The following is a 25,246-nucleotide window of genomic DNA, read 5'->3' on the forward strand; positions in this document are numbered from 1 at the left end:
GCGAAGTTAGAATGATCATATCTGTATACAATAGTATGTATATCAAATACCATGTGAATGCGGGGAATTCACATTGTATTTGATATACACAGTTATTGGCGTCCACTAGGTTTTCTGGTTTGGTCTTCGACACTAAACCTCGTATGATTGCATTTGACGTAAAGGCAGAGTTCAGATTGAATTTCCTAGCGATTCTCCTGATTTTCTCTGAAGTGCCGCTGATGTACGGGATCGTTAGAAATCCTGAGGATTCTTATGGCTCTTGTGGTTCTCTTCTTTTCATTACGGCTACTTTATTGATTGTTGTTTTGGTCAACGTTAATGGGTACCTATTTTGTTGAAAGTCCTTGGTGATATTTTCTTGGTCTAAGATCGACGATGACGGGAACAAGGTGAGTGCGCATCCTAGAGCTCGCCAGTAAGGAGCTGTTAGGTTCCCAACTGAGATACGATCGTTGGAGAAAGGCACAGCTGGCAAACGATTGTGAACAACGCTTTCAAGAAATCAAAAAACTCACTCAAGATGAAGACTATGGGCCAACTTTTGACAAGACAGACTATACTTGTCAAAAATTGGTAAAAAATTTAAGAACTAAAAACCGGTAGAAACTGCAAAAATTCAATACCACAAGCAACCGCAAAATGAATGCCTTTCCGTCCAGTGTAAACACCATAATCAGTATGTCAAAGAGGATCCTTTCTGAGGCCCAAAAAGAAGTTCTAAATAAAGGACTTAATTTTGTTATCTCTTCAAAACTATCGATTTTGCACGTCACTTAAGTAAATACCATCAACCTTCCCCGATATCTCCAGAGCAGAATAGACCGCACTCAGAGACCTAAAAAGGGACAGCGATATCCAGATCCTTCCGGCGGACAAGGGCCGCGCACAGATATAATGGACATGGATATTTATAACAACAAAGTTGAAGAGGTATTGAACAAAGGTGAATACCGGCTGGTAGGGGGAAGAGTCTACGGGGCCCTCAAGAAGTATTTAGCTCATATTTCGGATTTATTGCGGACAAAACTCACTGCACATTACAGCAAACCACCGCACTTCTATGGACGTCTCAAAATAAATAAGAAATAGATGCCGTTACGACCTATTACCACCTCCAATGTTTTGCCAACATCCGAACTTTCTAGTCTTTTCGTGGACATCATTAGATACTGCAAGGGAATACGGAATTATTCGTCAAAAACTCAACCCACTTGAAATTACGAGACAGTTTTACCACTAACCAAAACTCTTTATTTTTAATCTCGACACGTGTTTCGCTAACGATGTTAGCGAAATGTTTGAATCTTCCGTAGAAGATTAAAACTGAACTTAAACTACTTACAAATCTCCTTGTATACTAATGATGTAACTAATAGAGCGGAAAAAAGCAATGAAGCATGGCCAAACAAATCTTAAACACTAACTAAACTATATAATTGACTATAAGGGATTAGACCTTTGTCCCTGTTAAGAATGTTTTTTTGATTTTTAAATATTGCTAAACTTTCGTATGCATCTAATTTTCTATTGTTATTAACTGGTTTAGGTAATTTTAAGTTGTCTATCCCTACAAAGTGACCAGTATTTAAAGCATGTTCAGCCACACTTGACTTGTCAACTCTTCCATATTTCACATGAGCTACATGTTCTTTAAATCTGACATTGATTGATCTTCTGGTTTGTCCTATGTACTTTTTATCACAATCGTTGCAATTAATCTCATAGATCCCAGACTTTTCATTGGTCTTTATTTTATCTTTTGGATAATCGTAATAGTTGTATGTAATAACCTTCCAAGTCTAAGGCGGGCTCCTAGACTATCAATATTATTGCACAATATTTCATGTTGCGCAATATTAATAACTGTCTGGGATAATATTGAAATATTGTGCAATATATTATCATTATTATCAAATCAAACTTGCTTTGATATTAATTGCGCAATATGAAAAAAAGTTACAATCTGTGGGTAATATTGCATAATATTTAATTAGCTCTGTGTCGAGCGTTTGTGTGAGTGTATGTCATGAAATTTGTGAAAATGACCTGCAAAGAAGAGGATAGGAACTTTATTTTGGAGTGTATAGAAGTGTACAAAAATTTGCCAGAGCTGGGGAATATGAAGTCGAAGGATTATAGTAATCAAAAAAAGAAGAATGAGCAGTATGACCAGTTACTTCGCAAATAAAGAGGGAAATAATCTTAAGCAGATAAGGGTCAATTAGTAAAAAAGTTTAACTCATTACGACTAATTTCCGAAAAGTTGAAGCGAATAAAGGATAGTAAAAAAAACTGGACAGGGACCGATGATATAGCGGAATCTACATTATTAGTATTTCGACGAAGTAACTGGATAACGAATGGACCTGGATAATGAGGAGGCAGAAGAAAACATTGAGAGGTTTGATACGGCTGATATCACTAATCAAAACAATGTAAGTACTTTTATTTATTATAAATAGCCGTTATAATAATCTATATAAACATTCTTTGAATTAAACTTAGTCACCTTTATTATTAAAAAAATTGCAGTAAGTATCTCTTATTACAACTTTTGCACTTATAGTTACGTTTCTGATTTGTGAAGCTTGCAAACCTGTGGCATTCAATCTCCAACTTCCTTCCACAATAGTAGCAGAAGCCAAATCTTCAGTAGCTACTAAATCTTGAGAAATATATGTAAGCTGTTTTCTTCTAAAATAATCATGCAAGTAACAACATGCTATCGCAATAATTTAAACTTTGTTATGAGATAGAAGGATGCACCTCTGAAATCTAGAATCTAGAAACCAAAATTCCGAATGCGTTTTCTACGATACGCCGTGCAAGACTAAGTTGATAATTAAAAATTCGCTGCTTAGCGGTTATTCTGTTTTGACTGTAAGATTTCATAAAATTTTATGTCATTGCAAATGTATCATCCCCCACAAAGACAGATAATAGTTTTTTTTACTGTTCAGTAGTTCTCGTGATTCTGGAATTTGTAGTAATTTGTTAGATTAATAATTTTTTACTCTTCCAAATTCAGTAAAAACACAAAACACGTCTGTCTGGTATCCCTCCGTTTACGCCAGCATCAACCATAATAAATTCATAATTCGAATTTACCAGTTCCATTAGTGCACTACTGTGAAAAAAGTGTTCATAATTATAAAAATATGACCCCGAATTAGGAAATAAATGTTTTCCGCCCACTTCTCCCAAATAGTTTGAAAAATTCCACTGATTGTTAAATCCTTCTGTAATAACTTCCCATTTAGCAGCTTGTGTTTTTGGAATCTACAAAAGAACATAACGTTAAAAGTAAAAGCGAAATGAATATCTAAATGTATAGAGTAGATCAGTTTTATGCTATAGAATGATAGTATTATTTTTTTCATTTTTCTAATATAAATTATACATTTTGTTACAGAATGGAGGACGACCACCTACAAAGAAAAAGAATAAAGAGTTTCATTGGCATGCCAACGGCTTCAGCAGCTCCAAATGATTACCAAGAAATCTGTTATGCATGGACTGTTGAACTTAGAGAAAATGCAACACATTCTATTTGAGGGACAAATGGGCACTCTACATGCTACAGACTCTGTGCAAAGTAATGCTTATTTGATTACTCTCGTACATGTACCTCAGCTCTCCGTTCAGCCCTCAATCTCGAAGCTCCAGTATATGCCAGTACAAACTACCACATCACGTCTTACAACTGCCTATAGTCTCTACAGTAATTAATGCTACTCAGCAAGCATATTCTGGCGAATACAATATTGAACAAACCACTGCACTAGCTTATACAACGACATTTTTTTTTTCATATTTTTAATAAAAAATTGTTAATAAACATACTATTTAAATAAAAAATTGTTATCGTTATTTTACCCTACTAGATTTTTACTTACCTTTATGTAATCCTTCAGGCTTTTTATTATATCTGTGCAAGTTTCCATGACAATTATGCTAATGGATTGAGGACATCTAGCACTTAAAAATTTAAGGTCTATATTTAATTAGATAACGCAGGGTGATTGACAAACGCTGAGTTCCAGGAATAGCATCTCGCAAATTAGTGTTCTTTTTCTTAATAGCAGGAGTTATCAGATCCAACTGTTGGTTAAATGTCACCGCATCTATTCGCAGAAAATTACATAAATCTGTCGGCTCGGACATTTTCAGGTCTTTAAATAAATGTTCATGTGTGTACCTCTCTTTTTTTCTTTCACCTGCAATTTTTCTGTTTCTTTTTCTGAAGGAATAATGCCGATGCAATGCAACACAACTTTCTTCATCATCAGTAAGCATGTTTTCTGATCAAAAGGTAAACTTATTCAGCTAAATATTGCACAATTAAATTCTGCAATGTAGGGCATTTCAATATTATGACGCAATATTATTGTCCAATAATACTGATAATCTAGGGACCGCATAAGAGAAAATCTGGAATATGAAAAAATTATTATAAAAGTTAGCAAAATCCATATTATTATTAAATTTTGAGTTTTTATGGGATATGTCAAGGTCCATGATTTAGAGTACTGCAATCTGATGCTTCATTTAAAATTTTGTACAATCTTGTAATGTCACTACCAGCATTCACCATTTCAGCACTATACAAATCATGTTTGCGATATTGAGTAAATGGTATTTTGTTTGTTGGAAGCATTATGCTTTAAAAGATGTTTTCTCAATTTATCTCTTTTTTATGCTGATTATTAGACCAATGGTAATCCATGGTTTTATTTTTTTTAATATTTTTTTTATCTAAATGTATTTTTTTAGTCATAACTTAATCCAGAATGGTAATGAATATATTGTTCAATAGTTCTCATTCAGGATCTTGGTTATTTAGTATGCTATCAAAGTTTGGATTTGCCATGAGGTTTTTCAATAAAACGTAGTGATTTTGGTAACTGTATGGGCTTTTGTTTTATTGTTAATTGAATTGTTAGTATTAATATTATTTACATTAAGCATTATTGAATAAGTTGTGAATTATTGCTGAATTAAGTAACTTAGAAAATGAATCACCTGAAACCCTTGTAGGAAAATTAATTATAGATACTTGTGACCTGTAAATGCAAGATAATTTAACAGTAGATCACTTACCTTTAGTTTAACACTTGTAAGGGTAACTTTGGAAAAATTAAGTTTCATGTGCGCCACTCTATGATACAAACGGAATCTTATACATTTATTGTTATTATTAAATTCTGCATTATTGTAATACAAATTGTGACCATCAATACAAAATTATTACCACTCTGAAATTGTCAAGATTCTGTTAGTATTATTATATCACAACACTTAAGAGTATATCCTTCAAGAAAACCAATTACTTTATGTTTGATCATTGGGTTCTTGAAAGCTACTTTGGTCGATGTAACTCGTTTTTACTTTTTAAACTATATCATTTATTCAAGAGCGAAATCAAGGCCTGTTGACACACCGTGTTGGTTCTGTCACTGCCCGTCATTTACAGCCGATCCAACGTTGCCACGTCTAATAACTAAATCTAATACTAACTAAACATATGAATAAAACCAAATTCCAACTAGATAATAAAAGTATTAAACTAACTAACAGAACATATCCCCTTTCAAGCTTTAAAATTATTAATCAAGAAAGTAATCATTAAGGTACGCCAGTTTTTTCAAGTCTTTTAGCTCGGGGTGGGGAAACACTAGGGGGAATGTAAGAAGGTCTATTAAGAGAGGAATTTGGAACCTGCGTCTCATTCAAGGTTTCACTACAAAAACTTTTATCACCACTGTTAAAATTTAGATTCAATTCAGAATCTGAATTCTTCACTTCACTTGTTTGTAGTTCACTGTTATCTGAAGGCACAGATCTATTACGAATTTGACATTGATCCTTAATATTATGGTTAGTAGGAGTTGCCCATGTCGCAGTAAATGTGGGTTTAGTATAGTAAGGTGCAGAAATTAAATGAAACCTATTTCGACGATACACACCTGAATTATTAGCCTGTATTAAATATGAACGAGGTTCGCCCAATAACTTAATAACTTTCCCATACGTACGTAAATCTATTACCCAGACATATTCTCCAACTGCAAAAGCACTTAAGTTTCGACTCCGGTGTCTTTTATTAAACTGTTGAGCTGTCTTGTTCTTCGCAATATCCTCCTTTTTACAAATAGAATTTTGGTCAGTATTTACCCTTTCATTCAACAGGCTTGGCAACACCGGTAGTGGAGTTCGCAATTTTCTACCATATTTCTACTCACTTGGAGAAAATCCACATTGAAGAGGGGTAGTGCGATAAGATAACAGAGCCAAATTAATGTCTTTATTTTTTTTAATTAAATTTTTTGCTATCTTAACAGCAGCTTTGATACAGCCATTTGATTGTGCAAAGTAAGGGCTACTAGTTATATGACAAAAATCATATTCACGAGCAAATTTTTTAAATTCTGTTGGAATTGAGGACCGTTATCAGACCGTATGGTCTCACTGATACCGTATCTAGAAAATAATTCTTTCAACTTTTTAATGATAACGGATTCAGTCATTTTTGTCAATCTAAAGATTTCAAGGAATCTCGAAGAATAGTCGGTAACTATTAAGTACCATGAATCGCATTTAAATAAATCCAACGCAATTTTCTGCCAAGGACGATTTGGAAATGAATCTTTTAAAAACGGTTCTTTAATATTTATTCTATTTTCAACACACTGAGGGCAATTCCTAACCAAATTTCCATTTTGAGTAGAAAGTCCAATCCACCAAACTGAAGATTTAGCTCTCTGTCGACATTTAACTACCCCCATGTGACCTTGATGAATAAAATTTAAGCATTTTAATTGTAAAGACGGAGGAATAATAATTCTCAGATTTCGTAATGAAAAGCCTTCTGAAAATGAAATTTCATCCCTATAAGGATAATATTGCAAAAGATTATCGTTCAAAGAATTTTTTTGAGGCCACCCTATCTCTGAAAACTCTTTGATTTTCAATAACGTCTCATCTTTTGCTTGCTCTGTCCGTATTTCGTCTAGGAAATAGGGTTTTACTTCTACTGAACCGACTATGAGTCTAACATGCGCTTCAACTTTACTTGCCAGTTCATCTTTGATGGGTTTTTCTTGATTTTCTGAAAAATTAGACGATAAGGCATCAGCAACGACTAAATCTTTACCCGGCGAATAATAAATTTTATAATTGTATCTCATCAAACGAATTTTAAAACGTTGTAAGCGAGGTGTTAATTCGTCAATTGGTTTAGTTTGAAGAACCTGAATAATTGGTCGATGATCGGTTTGAAACAAAATAGGTATTGCTGTGACATAATCCGAAAACTTATTAGCCGCCCAGGCGAGTGCGAGTGCTTCTCGCTCAATTTGCGCATATCTTCGCTCAGTATCAGAGAGTAAGCGCGAAGCATAGGCGACAATCTCATTTTTCCCATCCTGAGATTGAATTAGACATGCACCTAAACCATAAGAAGAAGCATCCGTCGAAAACAGTATAGATTTAGTCGGATCAAAATACGCCAAAGTTGGGCTATTCTGCAACAATGTTTTAATTTTTTCAAAAGATTGGATTTGAGCCGCATCCCAAACAAATTGTATATTTTTTTTTAATAGAGATGTCAGTGGCTCTAGGATTTGTGACCGATTGGGAATAAATCTACAAGAAAAATTAATCATACCTAAAAACTGCCCAACCTCTTTTCTATTTTTAGGCTCAGGAAAATTTTTAATCGCGATGATTCGATCTGAATCTACTGTGACACCTTTGCTTGAAATTTTATGACCTAAAAATGTTAAAGACTGTGTTGCAAAAACACATTTTCACTCATTTAAGGTTAGTCCCTCCGCCTCGATACGTTTTAACACTTCCCCTAAAATTTTGTTATGTTCTTCCAAGGTTGAAGCATGAATTAGTATATCATCAATATGACTTATGACCCCTTTTACGCCTGACAATATTTTATTTAATAGTATGGAAAAATATTTAGGAGCACAAATAATTCCGAAAGGAACTCTTTTAAAAAAGTACCTCCCAAATGGAGTAATAAAAGTGGTCAAAATTTGAGACTCAGGACTAAGTTTAATTTGATGAAAACCTGAATTAGTATCTAATTTAGTAAAATACTTAGATCCCTTTAATTATGCCAGACTGGTTTCTACTTTTCCTATTGAGAAGTGTGAACGTTGAACTGCTTTGTTCAATTTAGTATATTTTTTTGAACCACTACAATAGGACTAACCCAGTCTGTTGGGACTCTCTATAGCTTCAATTATACCAAGCTGTTTAACTGTCTTTCTAGCTTTTTTTTTAGAGGATTTAATAATGGACTGGGTACAACACGAGGCACAGACTGTACATATGGCTGAATACCCTCTGTAAGTTTAATGCTCATTTCAGTTTTGAAGGAATTAACATCCTTAAAGATTCCTGGAAACCTTCTCTTGACATCGTCTTTAAGAGATACTGACATATTCTCTTGTTGAATTGAAAAACTTTGACTTTTTATGTAAGAAAATAAACTTAATTTTATTATAGCTATTCTACCAAGTATAGGTTTGGTCAATTTATCTATAATGTAAATGTCTGTATCGAAGTGCTGATGCTGAAAACTCAATCTCACTGATAATGTACCTAAAACATTTAGTTTAATTCCAGACAGACCGGTAATACCTTTATCAGAAAATTTTAAATTATTTTTAAACTGTTTAAATAAATGAGATGGTACACATCTAATGTCAGCCCCCGAATCAATTAGAAATTCTATATTTTTGTTAATCATAAAGATAAAAATTAAAGCTACCCATTGTGTGTCTATGTGGTTTATCTGAATTGACCCAAAAAAAGAATTGACCTCTTTAGAATCCCCCAAATTATTTACAGAATTGTACTCTAACTCAAGTTGTTCTAAATCTAATTCTTGATTAACATTATTATTATTGTGGATAAGTCTGACCTTATTTGTACTCCTGTATACTATTGCCCAATGTCCTGGCATTTGGCACGCAAAATCTTCATGTAGGATAAAGATTTTGGCGCTGGGCATTAATCACTAGCGTGGGGTCGTAGACCACAGAATCCACACTTGTCTCTACTTCCAATATTGCCACTTCGAAAGTTGTTTTTTTCCCTACCTTGGTTGGAAATACCTGGAACTTTGAGTTTTCACTTTTAGTAGACTGCACTCGACTTACTTGACGACTAGATAATTCCCTTGACTGGGATGCTTGTAATTCTGCTTGCTTAGCCGTCAGAATGCACTCTTTTAAATCCAAGTGTTCTTTTAGCTGCAGACGCTCAGAAGTCTTAAAATCCAGCATCCCAACTACAATTCTATCTCGGATAAGTACTTCTTTTAGAGTGCCATAGTTGCAATGTTCAGCTAGTGAATGCAAATTTGTTATAAAGGATTCTATTGGCTCACCTGCTTTTTGAACTGTAGAATTAAATTTAAATCTTTCAAAAATTATATATCTACGAGGAATAAAATATTTTTCAAAACACGCTAATGCTTCCACATAAGATTCTGGCTGCCTTGGAAACTGTAACATAATTTCCTCTGATTCTTCTCCCATTATGTACACCAAAATGTTAATTTTCTCCTCTTCTGGTTTACTTAGTTGCCCGGATACTGACATGTATCTTTCAAACCTTTTCCTCCAAGATGTCCATGCACCTGGAGTAGAAAAAGAAAATTTGTCTGGCGGGCTTACACTAACGGGAGTTGTAACATTAATCACTTGGGGGCCTTGAAACTGTCCGGATGTATTTGCACCTTCCTCTGCACCTGCTTGATTTTTTTATCCGGGCATGATGACTTTTTAATCTAACCAAAAAAATTACCTTGTATGATTTTAACAAGCGTTTGCGTTAAATGATACTCTACACTACTGGAACTGGTAATCGCGCATTCGCTGATCTCGATACGTATCCCCGTCCCTAGCTTGTGTTGTGAGGCTTAAAACACATTTATAAGTTAGGTTAGAACCCATGGCGACCCTCTACTGTAAAAGCAATAATTTGCTTTTTTTTACGCCACTGCACGACGAAACTACACCGCTGCCACCAGTTTGATCATTGGGTTCTTGAAATGAAAGCTACTTTCGTCGCTGTAACTCGTTTTTACTTTTTAAACTATATCATTTATTCAAGAGCGAAATCAAGGCCTGTTGACACACCGTGTTGGTTCTGTCACTGCCCGTCATTTACAGCCGATCCAACGTTGCCACGTCTAATAACTAAATCTAATTAAACATATAAACAAAACCAAATTCCAACTAGAAAATAAAAGTATTAAACTAACTAACAGAACACTTTATTAAAAATCTTTCTAATGCTACGAATGTCAAAGTGGATTGAGGATTTCAATAATAAGAAATTAATACTTTATTTATTGCCAACGTATCATAATTTACAATAACCTCTTACCTAATGTTATAATCTGAATATGCCAGATTTTGCATCACTGCTGAGACAGCATTCTTGGTTGGTTGCTAGACATTGATAGTACCATCATCAAACCTCTGAAGACTTTTAGTAGGTAATGATATGAAGGACAGCCTTGATTATTGTCAGTTGATCCGTCTTGTAGTTTAGTTGATATTTTTGGTTATCTGACTGACAGTTTTTACACTGTTTTTTAATAATATGTATGACACTCGCGAAAATTGTGATTACCCGAGCACTATTCACAAGAAGTGATTTAGAAAAAAAGGTAAACCATGAAACCAGTTTATTGCCTCTGTTAGGAAGGTTTCCCAAGTTTCAGCTGTTTGTTGTTAATAAAACAAAGCTTTAAACGTTGATTGAAAAGGGAAAAGATGCGCAAATACTGTATAAAATTTCGTGACCGCGGCAGCCAGCCGTTCTTTGCTTTATCTAGAAATTTAGAAGCTAAAATGTGGCGCCCCTATACGTAGGAATGATGAAACTCGCTTGGCAGGCTCGGTATTAAAAATGACGAGACATATCGCAGAGAAATGGGAGTTTTCGCATTGCGCTATTTCTGTTTGAGGACATATTCCCATATTCTATAGTATAAATTTGGGAGAAAATATTGAAAGGTTTAGTTTCATGTTTTGTTTTTTTTTAAATTTTTAAGTATAAAATCTAATAAGTAATATAAGTAATATAATTTTGCTTATTTTTAAAAGTACAGTATATTATAGAGTTACAGTATAAAAAGTACAATATATTATAGAGTACAGTATAAAAAAATAACCATGAAAACATATATATGTTACAGCATACCCGCCTCAGAATGTGTAACGTTAATTGAAGAATTGCTTAACTCCACCAACCTCCCTAAGGTAGTTATAGACAACCTTGTATGTCTCTTATCGCTGGTTTTGGAACAAAACTTTTTTAAATTTAATGGAAAATTTTTTAAGCAATCAGCAGGACTCGCTATGGGCTCATGCGTTTCACCTTTCTTAAGCGAAGTATTTATGAGCCATTTAGAAAATCAAATTATGGTTAGTAAGTTTTTTAAATTTATAGTTACATACAAAAGGTATGTCGATGACATTTTTCTAGTCTGGAGAGAAAACGACGATGATTTGGCGGGATTTTTGAATTTCGTAAATTCTCTTCATAGTAACATAATGTTTACTTTGGAAAAAGAAGTTAATAAGACTTTACCATTTTTGGATTTACTTCTGACTAGGTACAACAATGGAATAACTTTTGAAGTGTACAGAAAACCATCCGCTACGGATAATATTATCCAATTTAATTCCCTTTCTCCTGGCCAACACAAGTTTGCTGCTCTTAACTCATTCTTCTATAGATTATTTCATTTACCTCTCTCCAATGTAGCCTTTAAAAAAGAGTACAATATAATACAATCTATTGCAATCAACAATAACTCCCCTCTATCAATTTTCAAAAAACTATATTTTAAGTTTTTTAATAAGTACAAACTTTCGTACCACATATTGTACACCAGGAGGAAAGGGAGCGCAATAATAAAAATGTTAGATGTTTAACTTACTTTCGAGGTATTTCCCAGGGGGTGGCGAAATTCTTTAAACCTTTTAACATCTCAATCGCTTTTAAGACTTCTAATTCCGTAAAGCGAAATCTGGTTAAACCATTGGATAAACCAGATCCACTTTCGAAATCGGGAGTTTATAGTTTGCATTGTGCCGATTGCCCTACGATTTATGTGGGACAGTCCGGGAGGAAAATTTCAACAAGGGTACAAGAACATCTAGGTCTGGTGAACAAGTTTAAAGCCACCGATATTGTCGAGACCAAGTCAGCGTTTGCCAATCATTTATTGTCAACAGGTCATAATTTTTCCTACCCCAATAATGTGACTGTGGTTCATGACTGCCAGAAGGGCAAAAAGCTGGATCTTCTAGAGAAGCTAGAGATTACAAGAGCGAAGAAGAGTCCAGTTTTAACTTGCGTTAACGACGTGTTCAATTTTGAGCCGGGACTCATTTTTAATAACATCTTGTAGTCCCCTCCTTTCTTTCCAAGCTATCGCATGAACGGTGTGGCCTAGCGGTCAACGCAGCAAATAGTAACAGTCTTGCTGCAAGGTTGAAGGTTTAAATCTCGATAGTTCCTTTTTACTTTTTTATTACTTTCATGTATTTAAGATCTATGTTATTGTTTTTTATATATTTGTGACGTCAGATTTTTAAACTTATATTTTACCTTTCAGTGTGTGTGTATATTTGACCCAGTCGGGCGTGTTTTTAACCTTCTTGAGGTATACTTTTTTGTTTTACTTTAAAGTCTTTTTGTAATATTATTTGGTTTTGTTTACATTATTTTTTAGGTCTGATGGTGCTCTTAGGAGCGAAACACGTGTCACCATTCTAACAAATTAAAGAATTTTTGAGACCGAGACTTTGTGTTGTTCTCCTTTGATTTATTCACAAGAAGGTTGATTTGGACAAGTGTCATATTTGTAAAAGGGTTCTTGACATTTAAAACAGCATATAAAGCCAACATCCTCATAAATGGGGGATTTTTTTAACCGATAATAATCTTTCCTGTGGCCATTAATCTATGAAATAGGGAAGGAGAGCAATCCCCGAATACTATATAGCGTTCCCTTATTTTTTTTACGAACCTAATTTTTACTTTATAATTATTGTTAATAAAATGATTTTGCTCTCTAATAGACCCCTCCAAGGCTTTCTTTCCCATCACACCACCATAAACAGTTATTGTAAATATAGGTTTTTTCATCTGCTTCCTTCTTCAAAGCTTCTAGATCTTGTATATTTTGACTTTTATTACTTAGATGTCCATTTGTCCTATTAAGAGTACTTTTATTAGCCATCTTTAATTCTGACAAATCAAATTTCATCTTTTCTTCATTTTAATTTTGTTTTCGATTAATGTTTAAGCTAGTCAATTTATAGTTTTCGAATTTACTTTGATTTTGCTTTATTGAACTAGTTAAATCACTTATATAACACATTCCTGCCTCATTAGTCAAAAGAGAGAAAAAAATAGAGAAAAGTTTAAAAAAAAAAATAACGTATAATAAACTGTTTCTAGACATTATTTTAAAAATCTTACCATTCATCCGTTGTACTCGTCAGGTGTATTAAGAGGTTTCGTGAAAACAGAGATAAGAATAGAGGAAATTAACACTTAAAAAATGAATTTAACATCAATATTGTGTAAATTAGACTCATCAACCTCTATTAAAACGCATTTCAAGCCTAAAAATTGCATTTAAACTATAACGTTATTTCTTTCTTTCAGGCGATCTACTGGACATCTTCACCCTAACAATTTCAGCCATCAATTTCGTCCTTTACTGCATCATGTCCCAAAAATTCAGGGAGGTGTTTAGGGAAACGTTTTTCCCTTATCTGCCTTGCGGTAAAACTGTCAAGAACCAGTGGATATCATTACAAACTGTCAATACAGTGGTGTAAATTTTATTAAAAAATGTATGTGATAATTAAATTATGTATGTAAATATTTAAATGTGTGAATAAGGCTCTTGATATCATAGGGATAATTTTATTACGCCTTATGTAGGACAAATTTTTTTTTAAATTAAAGCTCGTGGGGTGTTTACGCATCTCCCTTAAAAAAATAACATTTGTCCATGACATATTATTCCTCTCCAATTTAAATTATTTACCCTCAAACAAAAAGATAAAAACAAAAGGGTTGGTTTGAATAACAAAACGGGCCCTACGGGGGATTTTTGGCAATTGGATTTTTTTAATTACGTAAATTGTATAAACTTAAGCCCTATGATAAGCATGTTAAGAGGGGTGTGTTTTTAACCAAAGATAGCTTTAAGGAGTAGTAAAATTTTATAGGATGCACATTTTTTTAAAGTTAGTGTCTCTACCTGGAAGTCTCTGAAATTATTATCACGTCCAGAATCTCTATAATATATTTAATACATTATTTTATTTATCGGTTTTTATTACTTTTATAGTGTTTTACGAAGAAAAATATATTAGAAGTCTCAAATTAATAAAAAAACTCTAAGATGCTCAAAGCCTCTCTATTTTACAACGCTAATTAGCCAAGCAGAAGGTCTCAAAGCGAATTGTGAAAAAATTCTAATAAGTACGAAATCTTCAACATTCCTGCGCCTGAAGAACTCCTCAAATGCTATTTGGTACGCTTACGTTACCGTAATCATTAACTTTTACGTATGCTTATTAAAATGTCTGTATCTCTAAAGATTCTTATTTTCTAAATATCTGAATTTACACTGCATTAAAAATCCATCTATCCAACGCAACAAATCTCAATTTGTTTAACGACCTATAAACTCGTTTAAGTTAAACAAAAAACACTTTAACGTTAACTTTTAAAGCATCAAAATTACATCTTTGATAAAAATGTAAGGTACGTTAATTTAATTAATATTAGAGGCCTATTGCGGAAAGTACATGCTAAAATAATCAGATATTACTACTTTTTAGGTTAACTACTAAGGTTTATAAGTGCTAAAAACTAAAATTTAATTTTAGAGTATAAGTTCGTTTAACGTAAACCGAAGATACTTTAGCGTTAACTTTTAAAATAACAAAATTCATTACTTGATAGACACTAAATGTATGTCAATTTAAACGTTTAATTTTTTGTTAAAAGTTCATCTATCCTGTGCAAAAAATCTCTATTTTTTTTTAAGGCAGATAAGCTCATTTAACGTAAACCAAAGATGTGCGTCCTTTCATTAAAACTAGATACCTACTTATTGCAGGATGTGCTTGCTAAAATAATCAGACATTACTTCTTTTTACGTTGACGTAAGTAACTACAGTTGCAAATGCTAAAAAAACGTTTAAAACAATGTTCCAGTGCGAAAAATTGTTCACTAATAAGGACTGCAGGATGCGTTTTTAGCAATAAAACACGGGAAAATAATTTTATTATCGTTTTTAATGTTAAAGTAAGTAAACCACTGAACCGAAGCAACAGAACAAAAAAAAAACATAACCTAAGTTGAAATCCTTAGTGACATAGACATGACATATAATATATTGCGTTACGGTAAGTACACACTAACATTGCTAAATTGCGTAACGGAATCAAATACGTTTACATCCCCCTTCAATTTTACAATACCTCAACACTCAACTGACACAAATACCTAAACACAACATTAAAAAAAATAATAATACTTATATGTCATATCTTATCTAACATTCTACATTTAATTGATCTCTGAAATATTTCAATTTTGCAAACGTTAGAGACTTAGTAAATATATCAGCGATCTGCTCTGAAGTAGAAATATAACTTAATTTAATTTTTCCATTATCAACACAATCCCTAATAAAATGATGCTTCACATCAATATGTTTGGTTCTCTTTGTTTCCAAAGTATTAGCCATCTTTATACAGGATTGGTTGTCCTCATACACCTGAATTGGAAAAACATTTACATTTAAAATCTCAGAAAGCAGCTGACCAATAAAAATACACTCACTTATGCACTGCTTAATGAAACTGTCGGTTGCTTTCTGGTTTTCCAATAAAAAAAATTATTACTGAACATTTTGAGCGCAAAACCAGAAAAACTTTCTATCATTAATATTGTTGGCAAAATCTGCATCGACATATGCAGTTATAACTTGATTCTGACTAACTGACTTTTCATATCTTAAACCATAATTTTCTGTTTGTTTTAAATATCTTAGAACATGCTTAAGAAACTTCCAATGTTCTTCAGTAAAACAGTTTTGATACTGACTAAAATAGGACACACAAAAACTTAAATCGGGTCTTGTTCCTATCATGACATACATCATACAATCTATCAATTTCCTATAAGGTAAATTAACTTGAGTATCTTTATCAGTAACCTTTAAATTTAACTTTTGCTGCATTGGAATTTTTGAAGTTTTACAATTCGACATTTTGAATTTAAGCAATATATTTTGAATAAGATCTTTCTGATGAATCATCAAAACATTACCATGTTTCTCAACAGACAAACCTAAAAACTTTAAGATGAATTTGTCTCTGTTAGTCGGAGACAAATCTTTCATTTTAAATTTAGCTGTAAGTTTACCTTTAAAAATACTTAATTTCTGTTCACAGTTACAAAACAACAATATGTCGTCAACATGTACCACAAGATAAATATCTTTGTCAAAATATAAACATGGATCATACTTAGACCTCTTAAAATCTAAAGATAACAAATAATTATGTAACTTTGTGTACCAACATTTAGGTGCTTCCCGCAAACCATAAAGAGACTTATTCAATTTACAAACATACTTACAGTCTGGTAGTACCCTTTTCACACACACACCCTCTGGAATCTCCATGTATATAGGTCTGGGTAGATCACCATTAAGGAACGCACACTTGACATCCAATTGATTAACATACATGTCCTGCTCGACACACAAAACAAACAGCATCCTAATGGACAGCATTTGGGCCACTGGTGAATAAACTTCTTCTGCTGAAGCACTGAGAGTCTGTTTAAGCCCACGTGCCACTAGTCTCGCCTTCTTGACAACCTCACCATCATCAGAATGTTTTTCTTTAAACACCCACTTGGCGTCAATCACATTCACATCATTTGGACACTTCACAACTTCCCAGGTCTTGTTCTCTTTAAGTGCACTCAGGTCACTCTCGATTGCTTCCTTCCAGCCAGTTTCTAAAGCCTCATAATAGTTCTTAGGAATATTTTCTTCGAGATTCCCAGTGAAAAGAGCTGCCATCAATCCGTCTTCTTCATTGTAATCTAAAATAAAATCATCATATTGATGAGGAATTACTATGGGTCGCTGTCCTCTTCTGGGAGGTTTATCTTCTACCACAGACTGGTCACCTGAAACATCTTCATTGGGTTGTTCGACATCAAGCTGAACATTACGATTTATTGTACCTTGACCTGCAACTTCTTGTTCTGTTTCCACACTAGCAGAATCATCAAACATTATGATGTCCCCCTGTTCCTTCTGGCAATTTCCTTCTAGTCTCTTCTTCCTTTCATCAAAAACTACATCCCTGGCTGTGACTATCTTCTCCTTTTCTATGTCCCACACTCTGTACTCATGATCTGTGTATCCCATCATTAACATTTTCTTACTCCGAGCATCAAGTTTTCCATTCCTGTCTTCCTTAGGAATGTGAACAAAACAATTACATCCAAAAACTCGAATTTTATTCAAATTTGGTTTAACACCATACCAAATCCCAGCAGGAGTTTTTCCATTACCAAGCACAGATGTTGGGGTCCTGTTAATAAGGTACACAGCACTCTGAATAGCTTCATTCCAAAATTTCTTATCCATATGAGCGTCAAATATCATACACCTTGCTCGGTCCAACACAGTTCTATTGAACCGCTCAGCAATACCATTTTGCTGTGGATTTCTTGGAATGGTGTACTCAATATGGATTCTTCAAGCCCTGCAGAATGATTGAAGATCCTTGGTGATAAACTCTCCACCATTATCACATCGTAGCTTTTCCAACTTTACCTGAAACTTAGCTTCAGCCGCTGCCAAACACACCTTAAATTTTTCCAGTACTTCACTCTTCTGTGCCATAAAGTAGGTGACTGTGAAATGGGAGAAGTGATCTATGAAGGTCAAGAAATACCTCATACCATTATCTGACACTGGAGTAAAGGGTCCACATGCATCAGATGACACCGCTTCTAAAATTCTGGAAGCTTTTCTTTCCTCTGGTAGCAACTTATATGGGAACTTTGTTTGTTTTCCTTCCAGGCAAATGCTGCATATACCATCTACAGGAAACCTCCTGGAATGTCCCATTCTGCGATGTATAAGTTCTTGCTGGTCATTGTTCTTGGCTACATTGGCTGTAAAAAGGGAAACATACAACTTTAACTTATATAAGTTTCCTTGAAGCACAGCATAAAGAAACCAGCAGTCGCACTTCAATAAAAATACATTGGCTTGAATAAGCGAGTTCGGTGCATGTGTACTAACGCAGGCGCGGCATATTTGCTTATAGTAGGGATGCCGCTGACACTCGCTACGGTCCACGCGGCTTTTGCCTTGGCTAGAGCCGGACTTAAACATTTTTTTAGATATTATTATCTTGTAAAATAAAAATACCTACATAGTACAAATATTGATTTTTTAATATTAATAAAGTTCATACATTAACAAAATATTTAAACAAAAATAAACATCGCATTTCTACATCTAACAACGACGATATAGAAGAATACGTGCAGGAAGTTAATAAGGTATGTACCATAAATTTAAGAGACCATTCTTTGAGTAATTTTAATCAAAATCACAAAAGTTTTTATAAAAAACACTACGCTTTGTAAAAACGCTATCAAAATAGTCACTAAGTACGGCGCTGAACTAGGCGATACACCCATGAACACAGTTCGATAAACAGTGAGCTCGGCATCCGGAGAACATGGCTGCGGCATGGCTAAGGATGCTATTAGTTCGCTTACATTTTCGAGCGGAGTGCGACTGCTGGTTTCTTTATGCTGTGCTTGAAGTACCCCTTTTGCCACCATCTTCTTATCTTTCAGGATTTGTACACTCTTGTTTTCAAAAATTAACTTTAGCCCATTTTCTTCCAATTTTCTAACTGCCAGCAAGTTATATGACAAGTTTTCACATGCTATGACATCCTTTATGAAAACTCTCGCCCCATCCCTACTTGTTAACAACCTTAAGTAGCCTTGGGTGGTTCCTATAATCCCCTGTCCTTCTTTTGCAACTTGGATGCTTAAATGTACTTCTTTAGTATCTGTTAAGTACTTACTAAACTCAGGCTTAATCAAATGATTCGTAGCTCCACTATCCACAAAAAATTCCATAAAACCATTTTCCACTTGGCTCGACAAGGCCTTGCTACACAATGTTGTTACGAAGCATATATCATCTTCCCTACCGCCTGGTTTTTCTGCCACATGTGCCTTATTCCGGTTTGGACAGTCAGACTTCTTATACCCCTTTTTGCCACACGAGTAACACCTATATGGAAAACCTTTTTGTTCATTTTTCTTCCTAGGATGTCGCCAATTTCTTCACATAACAATTTACTCTTTATAAAATCTAGAGTAATTTTGTTATCCTGGCAAAAAAACACATCCAAAGCAGTTACTATACTTTGATAAGACTCTGGCATAGATGCTAATAATTGAGAAATTACCTCGCTTTCCTCTATCTTACCTCCAGCATTCCTGAGCTCGAAAATAGTTTTTTCATATTCGACTAGATATTCCTGCAAAGATCCTTTACCACAAAACTCCATATTCCGAAGTTTTCTTTGCAGTTGCACCTGACTAGCAATTCCACACTTTAAGTATGTCCCCTTAAGTGTCTCAGTTATTTCCTTGGTAGTTGTTTTATCTTTTATCATTTCTAAAACACTGTCAGCCATGCAATTTATTACTAAATTTCTTGCCTTTACATCAGATTTCTAGAACTCTTCTAAATCTCCCTCCGTCGAAGGTGGTGCCTGGTGGAGAACTTCCAGGACTCCATGGTGCTCCAGTAATAGCTTTACACGGAATTCCCAGTTAGAATATCCGCTCCCATCGAAGGGCTTTATACTATTTTGCACCACAGACATTGTCCACCAACACAAAACTTTTTCACGATTTCCACACAACTAGAAACGTTCCCACCTGCAAACTACTATACTGTAACAACCGGGTAGACTGGGCCCATAACCTGTTCACTAATAAGGACTGCAGGATGCGTTTTTAGCAATAAAACACGGGAAAACGTTTTATTATCGTTTTTAATGTTAAAGTAAGTAAACCACTGAACCGGAGCAACAGAACAAAAAAAAACATAACCTAAGTTAAAATCCTTAGTGACATAGACATGACATATAATATATTGCATTAAGGTAAGTACACACTAACACTGCTAAATTGCGTAACGGAATCAAATACGTTTACAAAAATCTCTATTTTTTACCAGCGTAAACGCAAACCAAACACACTAAAACGATGAAGTTTTAAAAATTTTAATCTATCCAGTGAGTCCCTATTTTTTTAATGTCATATAAGATCTTTTAAGATAAACTTTTTAAGCATCAAATTTATCTTTTTGATAAAAATTTAATGTACGTCAATTTAATTAAAATTAGAGGCCAGCATTTGCAGGAAGTGTATTGAAAAGATTTAGGGAGGGTTCCCTCAAACCTTTTTTATTCCCTATTGCCCTATTATAGCAGCCTCACTATAGGTTTACAGGCAAGGGTGGCTTGGCCGTAATAGGTTGAGTAAAGAACCACTTGATTGTAGAATTCAATACTGATTTATTCACCCAAAACTACAACTATTTATATCAGTCTTAAACTAACAATTCGTGATAATTTTCAAAACTAAGATGTTTTCTCTTTACAATACTTCCTACATTCCCAATGATGAAACCTTGCAAATTGTTTTAAAAAACTAAACAGTTCGTGATTCGGGTGACAGACCTATGTTTTTATAAACTATACTACGCACCTTGACGGACTAACATAAACAGTTTTATATACTTAAGTACAAAATAGAATTTTTAAATTAATAAATTTAAAATTAAAAATGTCGATTAGACATCTTCCCCGCTCTCTCTGCTACTTGCTGTAGGAAGATTTAAGGGACGGAGTTCTACCATCTCGGTCTCTCTGGTCTTATGTCTGGGTTCTCGTCGCTTGTATTGTCTAATTTTAATAACCCATAGGAATACGCAAGACACTAGGATGATGATCAGTATAGTACAGCCCCCTGCAGTATAGGAGTGGACCTTTTTCCATATCTTGCCTTCCAGCTGCTGGCCTAGTCGCTGCTCGTCAATCGAAAGATTAGTCAGATCATCTGATACCTTGAACACGGCTTCTCTCGAAAAACTGCTGACTGTGTTTGTTTTTGTATGGTGTAGGTCGCTGACATTAATAAATGTTGATGTTTTTGTATAACTAGAAACAACAGGAACGGTATCAAATCGGTTTGCAATTATATTATTTTGTTTTGTTTTTAGAATGCATGCTTCGGTTAACTGAATTATACCAGTGGTGTTTAATACCATTTCTTCTCGTATGCCATTGCACGTGATTGCGATGCTTATGGGATTTGGAGAGATAAACATCCATGGATTTGGAGTATAAAGCTGTTTCCAAATAGTCGCTATGTTTTGTTATGTTGCAAGAATTCCCTTGATGTCCTTGATATATTTCGTCAATGACGCAATTTGGACTGGCGTCTATGTTCCTAACTGTTGTCGGTGAACACAAATAATGGCTGCTTCGAAGTGTGCATGCTGTTAATTCATTGTGTGATAGCTCAAAGTATTGTTAATTGTTGTAGTCTACAGCCGAAATGTCATTAGGTATGTCCAGAGACCAGTAGGGGTTATTTTCAACGTGTAGAGCTGTAGGATATACCTTCAGGCTTTCTGAAGAATTTTGTGTACATGGGCTGGTGATAAGATGGTGAAAATCGATCCTTGTTCAAATCGTATCTTGAAGAGTTTTAAATAGTAGCCACTTATTTCAGCTATGAAATTTGATGCCAGCTGATAGACCATAAGGATATGAATATTAACTTCATTACTGTCTATTATGCGCTCATACCCTTTCATCTTATTGATGATTTCCATACTTTGGCTTATTTTCTCTTGGAATCGATTGATGTGCTGCTCCATTTTTACCTCTGTTTCATTGATCTGCGTGATAGCAAAGATCATTACTTTGGTTTGGTGTTTGGAAGCCTGAATTAGTTCTTCTTGGTTCGACTGTAAGCTGTTGATGTCCCTATAAACTTCATCATTTACTCCAAAAACCGATGTTAGGAATTGTCCAAAAAGTCCTCTTCTTTTGCGACGAACTCCAAATAATCCAGTGTTAAGCAACTCTATTTCTTTTTCTTTATCTAGAAGATGGTGTGCCAATGTTTGACAGTTTGTTGCTGTTGAAAGTTGTTTTGCTTCCTCACATAGGCTTTGGAATCGACTTATTACCTGTGAGACCTTTTTACTGTCATCATCAATTCGACTTGTTGATATTGAGTTGAAGCCCAAATTCTCCTCTCTCGATTCTGGATGTTCCCAGATGCTCGATAAATAGGCCTTTCGCGGGTTGCTTGATTGTATAGTTTGCTGTCCCAATTTTGTTACTGCCCTTTTTGTTTCCGTATTTTCTTTTCGAAGGGTGATTACTCGAACTTTGTTGTTATCACTTGGGTGCACTTTGGTTATTTTCGCTAATGGCCATCTTGCTGGGTTAACGTTGTCTTCTTTGATAAGCACTACTGTCCCTATTTTCCAATTCTCTTTGTCTTCTTTCCATTTGTACCGCATTTGTAGTGTTCTTAGGTATTCTGTGGACCATACTTTCCAGAAGTCCTTCTTCATTTTTTGAATTAACTTCCATCTCTGAAGCATAGAGCCATTTATGTCTGTCTCTGACCATGCAAATGGGCCTACTAGTGGCCTTACAATCAAAAAATGGCCTGGCGTGAGTATTGTCTCATTGTCTGTAGCGTCATTTAGTGCACACAGTGGCCGAGAATTCAGGCACGCTTCAATTTGATATACTAACGTTGACAATTCTTCAAATGTTAATGTCGTTTCTCCAATGATTCTTCGTAGGTGGTGTTTTGTTGATTTAACCCCAGCTTCCCACAGTCCTCCAAAGTGTGGTGAGGAGGGTGAAATAAAATGCCATTTTGTCCCTGTGTTTCAGTTATTTTTAGTACTTCGTCTTCTATGTGATTTGCTGCTCCGACAAACGTGGTTCCATTATCACTTTATATGTCTGTGCATTGTCCTCTCCGTGAAATGAATCTTCTATATGCTGCCAGGAAAGTCTCTGTGGTCATGTCACTTACTATTTCAATGTGAATTACCTTGGTTGCCATGCACACAAAAATCGCTATGTATCCCTTGTACGATTTATGACGTCTTCCTTTTGTTGTTCGGATGAATATGGGGCCTGCGTAGTCGATTTCAGTATGAGAAAATGGGGGTGATGGTGTGACTCTTTCTTTCGGTAGATCTCCCATTATTTGTTGTGCTGCTTGCTGCTTATATGTAATACATTTTATGCATTTGTTTATCATTGTTGCAATTGCCCGTTTTGCATTGATAATCCAAAATTTCTGCCTAATGTAGGCCAAAGTTAGTTGGTTTCCTCCGTGCAATGTTTTCTCATGGGCATCTCTTACTATGAGTTTTGTTAGATGGCTATTTCTGGGCAATATGATTGGATGTTTTTGATCGATTGGTATATTAGCATTCTTGAGTCTTCCTCCTACACGCATTATTCCATTTTGATCCAATATCGGGTATAGGTTTTGTAATTTGCTTCTTTTGTCAATTCTTTTACGTTGCTTAAGTATTTTGGTTTCTTCTGCAAACTCTGACTCTTGTACACCTCGGATGACGGCTTCTAATGTCGATTCTAGTTGTGCTGGACTTAGATTTCCTTTTTTGGAGAGTCTTTTTTCATCCTTCTACATACTGAAAGAACTCGTAGCATTTTAGTCAATGACGAAAAACGGCTCCAATCCTCCCCTTGTGTGGTTATACATGCTTGATGACAATTGATCTTCTTTAGTCCTTCTTCAATTTTGGGGATTTCACTATTTATAGGCCATTCTTCTTGGTTGCACAGCCAATTCGGTCCTTTCCACCATAATTTTGATTCTCTTAGAGCGGTAATTTCCATGCCCCTTGATATTACGTCAGCTGGATTATCTTGAGATTTGACATGGTTCCACTTCTGCGCTGGTATTAGTTTCACAATTTCGGAGACTCGGATGGCGACGTTGTGACTTAAGTAAAAAATAGAATTTTTAAATTAATAAATTTAAAATTAAAAATGTCGATTAGACAGTATGCTAAAATAGTCAGATATTACCTCCTTTTAAGTTACTATAACTATTAACGTTTACAAATGCTAAAAACGTTTTTTAATATTTTATCAGTGATCACACTGCGAAATGTATCTATATTTTTAACGAAGCATAGGCTTATTTAACATTAGCCTATTTAACAAACAAAAGACAATATAACGTTAACTGTTCAAGTATCAACATTAACTGTTTAATTAGAACTTAACATAAATGAATTAAACTTTAGAGAGCAATTGGAAAATTTGCATGCTAAAAGATTCAGGTCAGTTATTTTTATACTATTTAAAAATTTAAATACAAGACCTGTCAAGTGCAAAATGTCCCTATTTTTTTTAAAAACAGTTATCATAAATGAAAATCTGATATGCCTTATTTTAAATAATATTAAGGATTGCAGATATCTTTTAATTTAAAAAGGCCGGAATAATATGAAAATACTTGCAATGCTTACGGTAATGATTTTTTTTAGGTTCTATTTAATATTATAATTATTATTTTGGCGCTGTAATAATTAGATTACTATTAAAAAATATAGAAAAATATAAAAAAAGAAAGTTATTGCTGATAATTAATTTTATCGTTAAATAATGTAATTTGAAAACCATATGGAACGTACTTAAAAAAAAAATACCGTTTCAACTTTATGCGCTAGAGATATCTATCTATTCTTTCTTTACGACTAGATAGCTTAAATTTTACGCAACGGTATGTAGCAAATATGACAGACTTTTAGCAGTTTTATTAACAATACGTAAAACATTTAATTTATTTACAGTAAGAAGATGTAGCGGTAACGTAAAAATAGGCCATAACGTATTTTTGGTCTATACTGCAAAAAATACGTTTTTATTATTAGGCACTTACATAATAAATGCTGCATTTAAAGTCATATCAGCAGTAGAAATCTTCTTATTATTAGAGACTTAATAAAACAATGCTTGTCGT

General features: G+C 34.3%; 1 protein-coding gene and 1 long non-coding RNA gene across 3 annotated transcripts in view; both read left to right on the forward strand.

Annotated features, from left to right (window-relative positions):
• The window catches only part of LOC126747943 (G-protein coupled receptor dmsr-1-like), a 518,114-nt gene extending 503,727 nt beyond the window's left edge, over window positions 1–14,387 (forward strand). For both annotated transcript variants that reach the window (XM_050456930.1, XM_050456925.1), the window contains one exon: window positions 13,720–14,387. In XM_050456930.1, the coding sequence (XP_050312887.1) occupies window positions 13,720–13,895 (176 nt within the window). In that variant the 3' untranslated portion in view covers window positions 13,896–14,387. The remainder of the gene's footprint in view (window positions 1–13,719) is intronic.
• Window positions 2,502–3,878, forward strand: LOC126748038 (uncharacterized). Its single transcript, XR_007664590.1, has 2 exons — window positions 2,502–2,534; window positions 3,416–3,878. It is a non-coding gene; the product is annotated as an uncharacterized LOC126748038 (long non-coding RNA).
• Window positions 14,388–25,246: the final 10,859 nt, after the last annotated feature.

This window comes from Anthonomus grandis, chromosome 2 (genome assembly GCF_022605725.1).
Source record: "Anthonomus grandis grandis chromosome 2, icAntGran1.3, whole genome shotgun sequence".
NCBI classification, from domain to species: domain Eukaryota; kingdom Metazoa; phylum Arthropoda; class Insecta; order Coleoptera; family Curculionidae; genus Anthonomus; species Anthonomus grandis.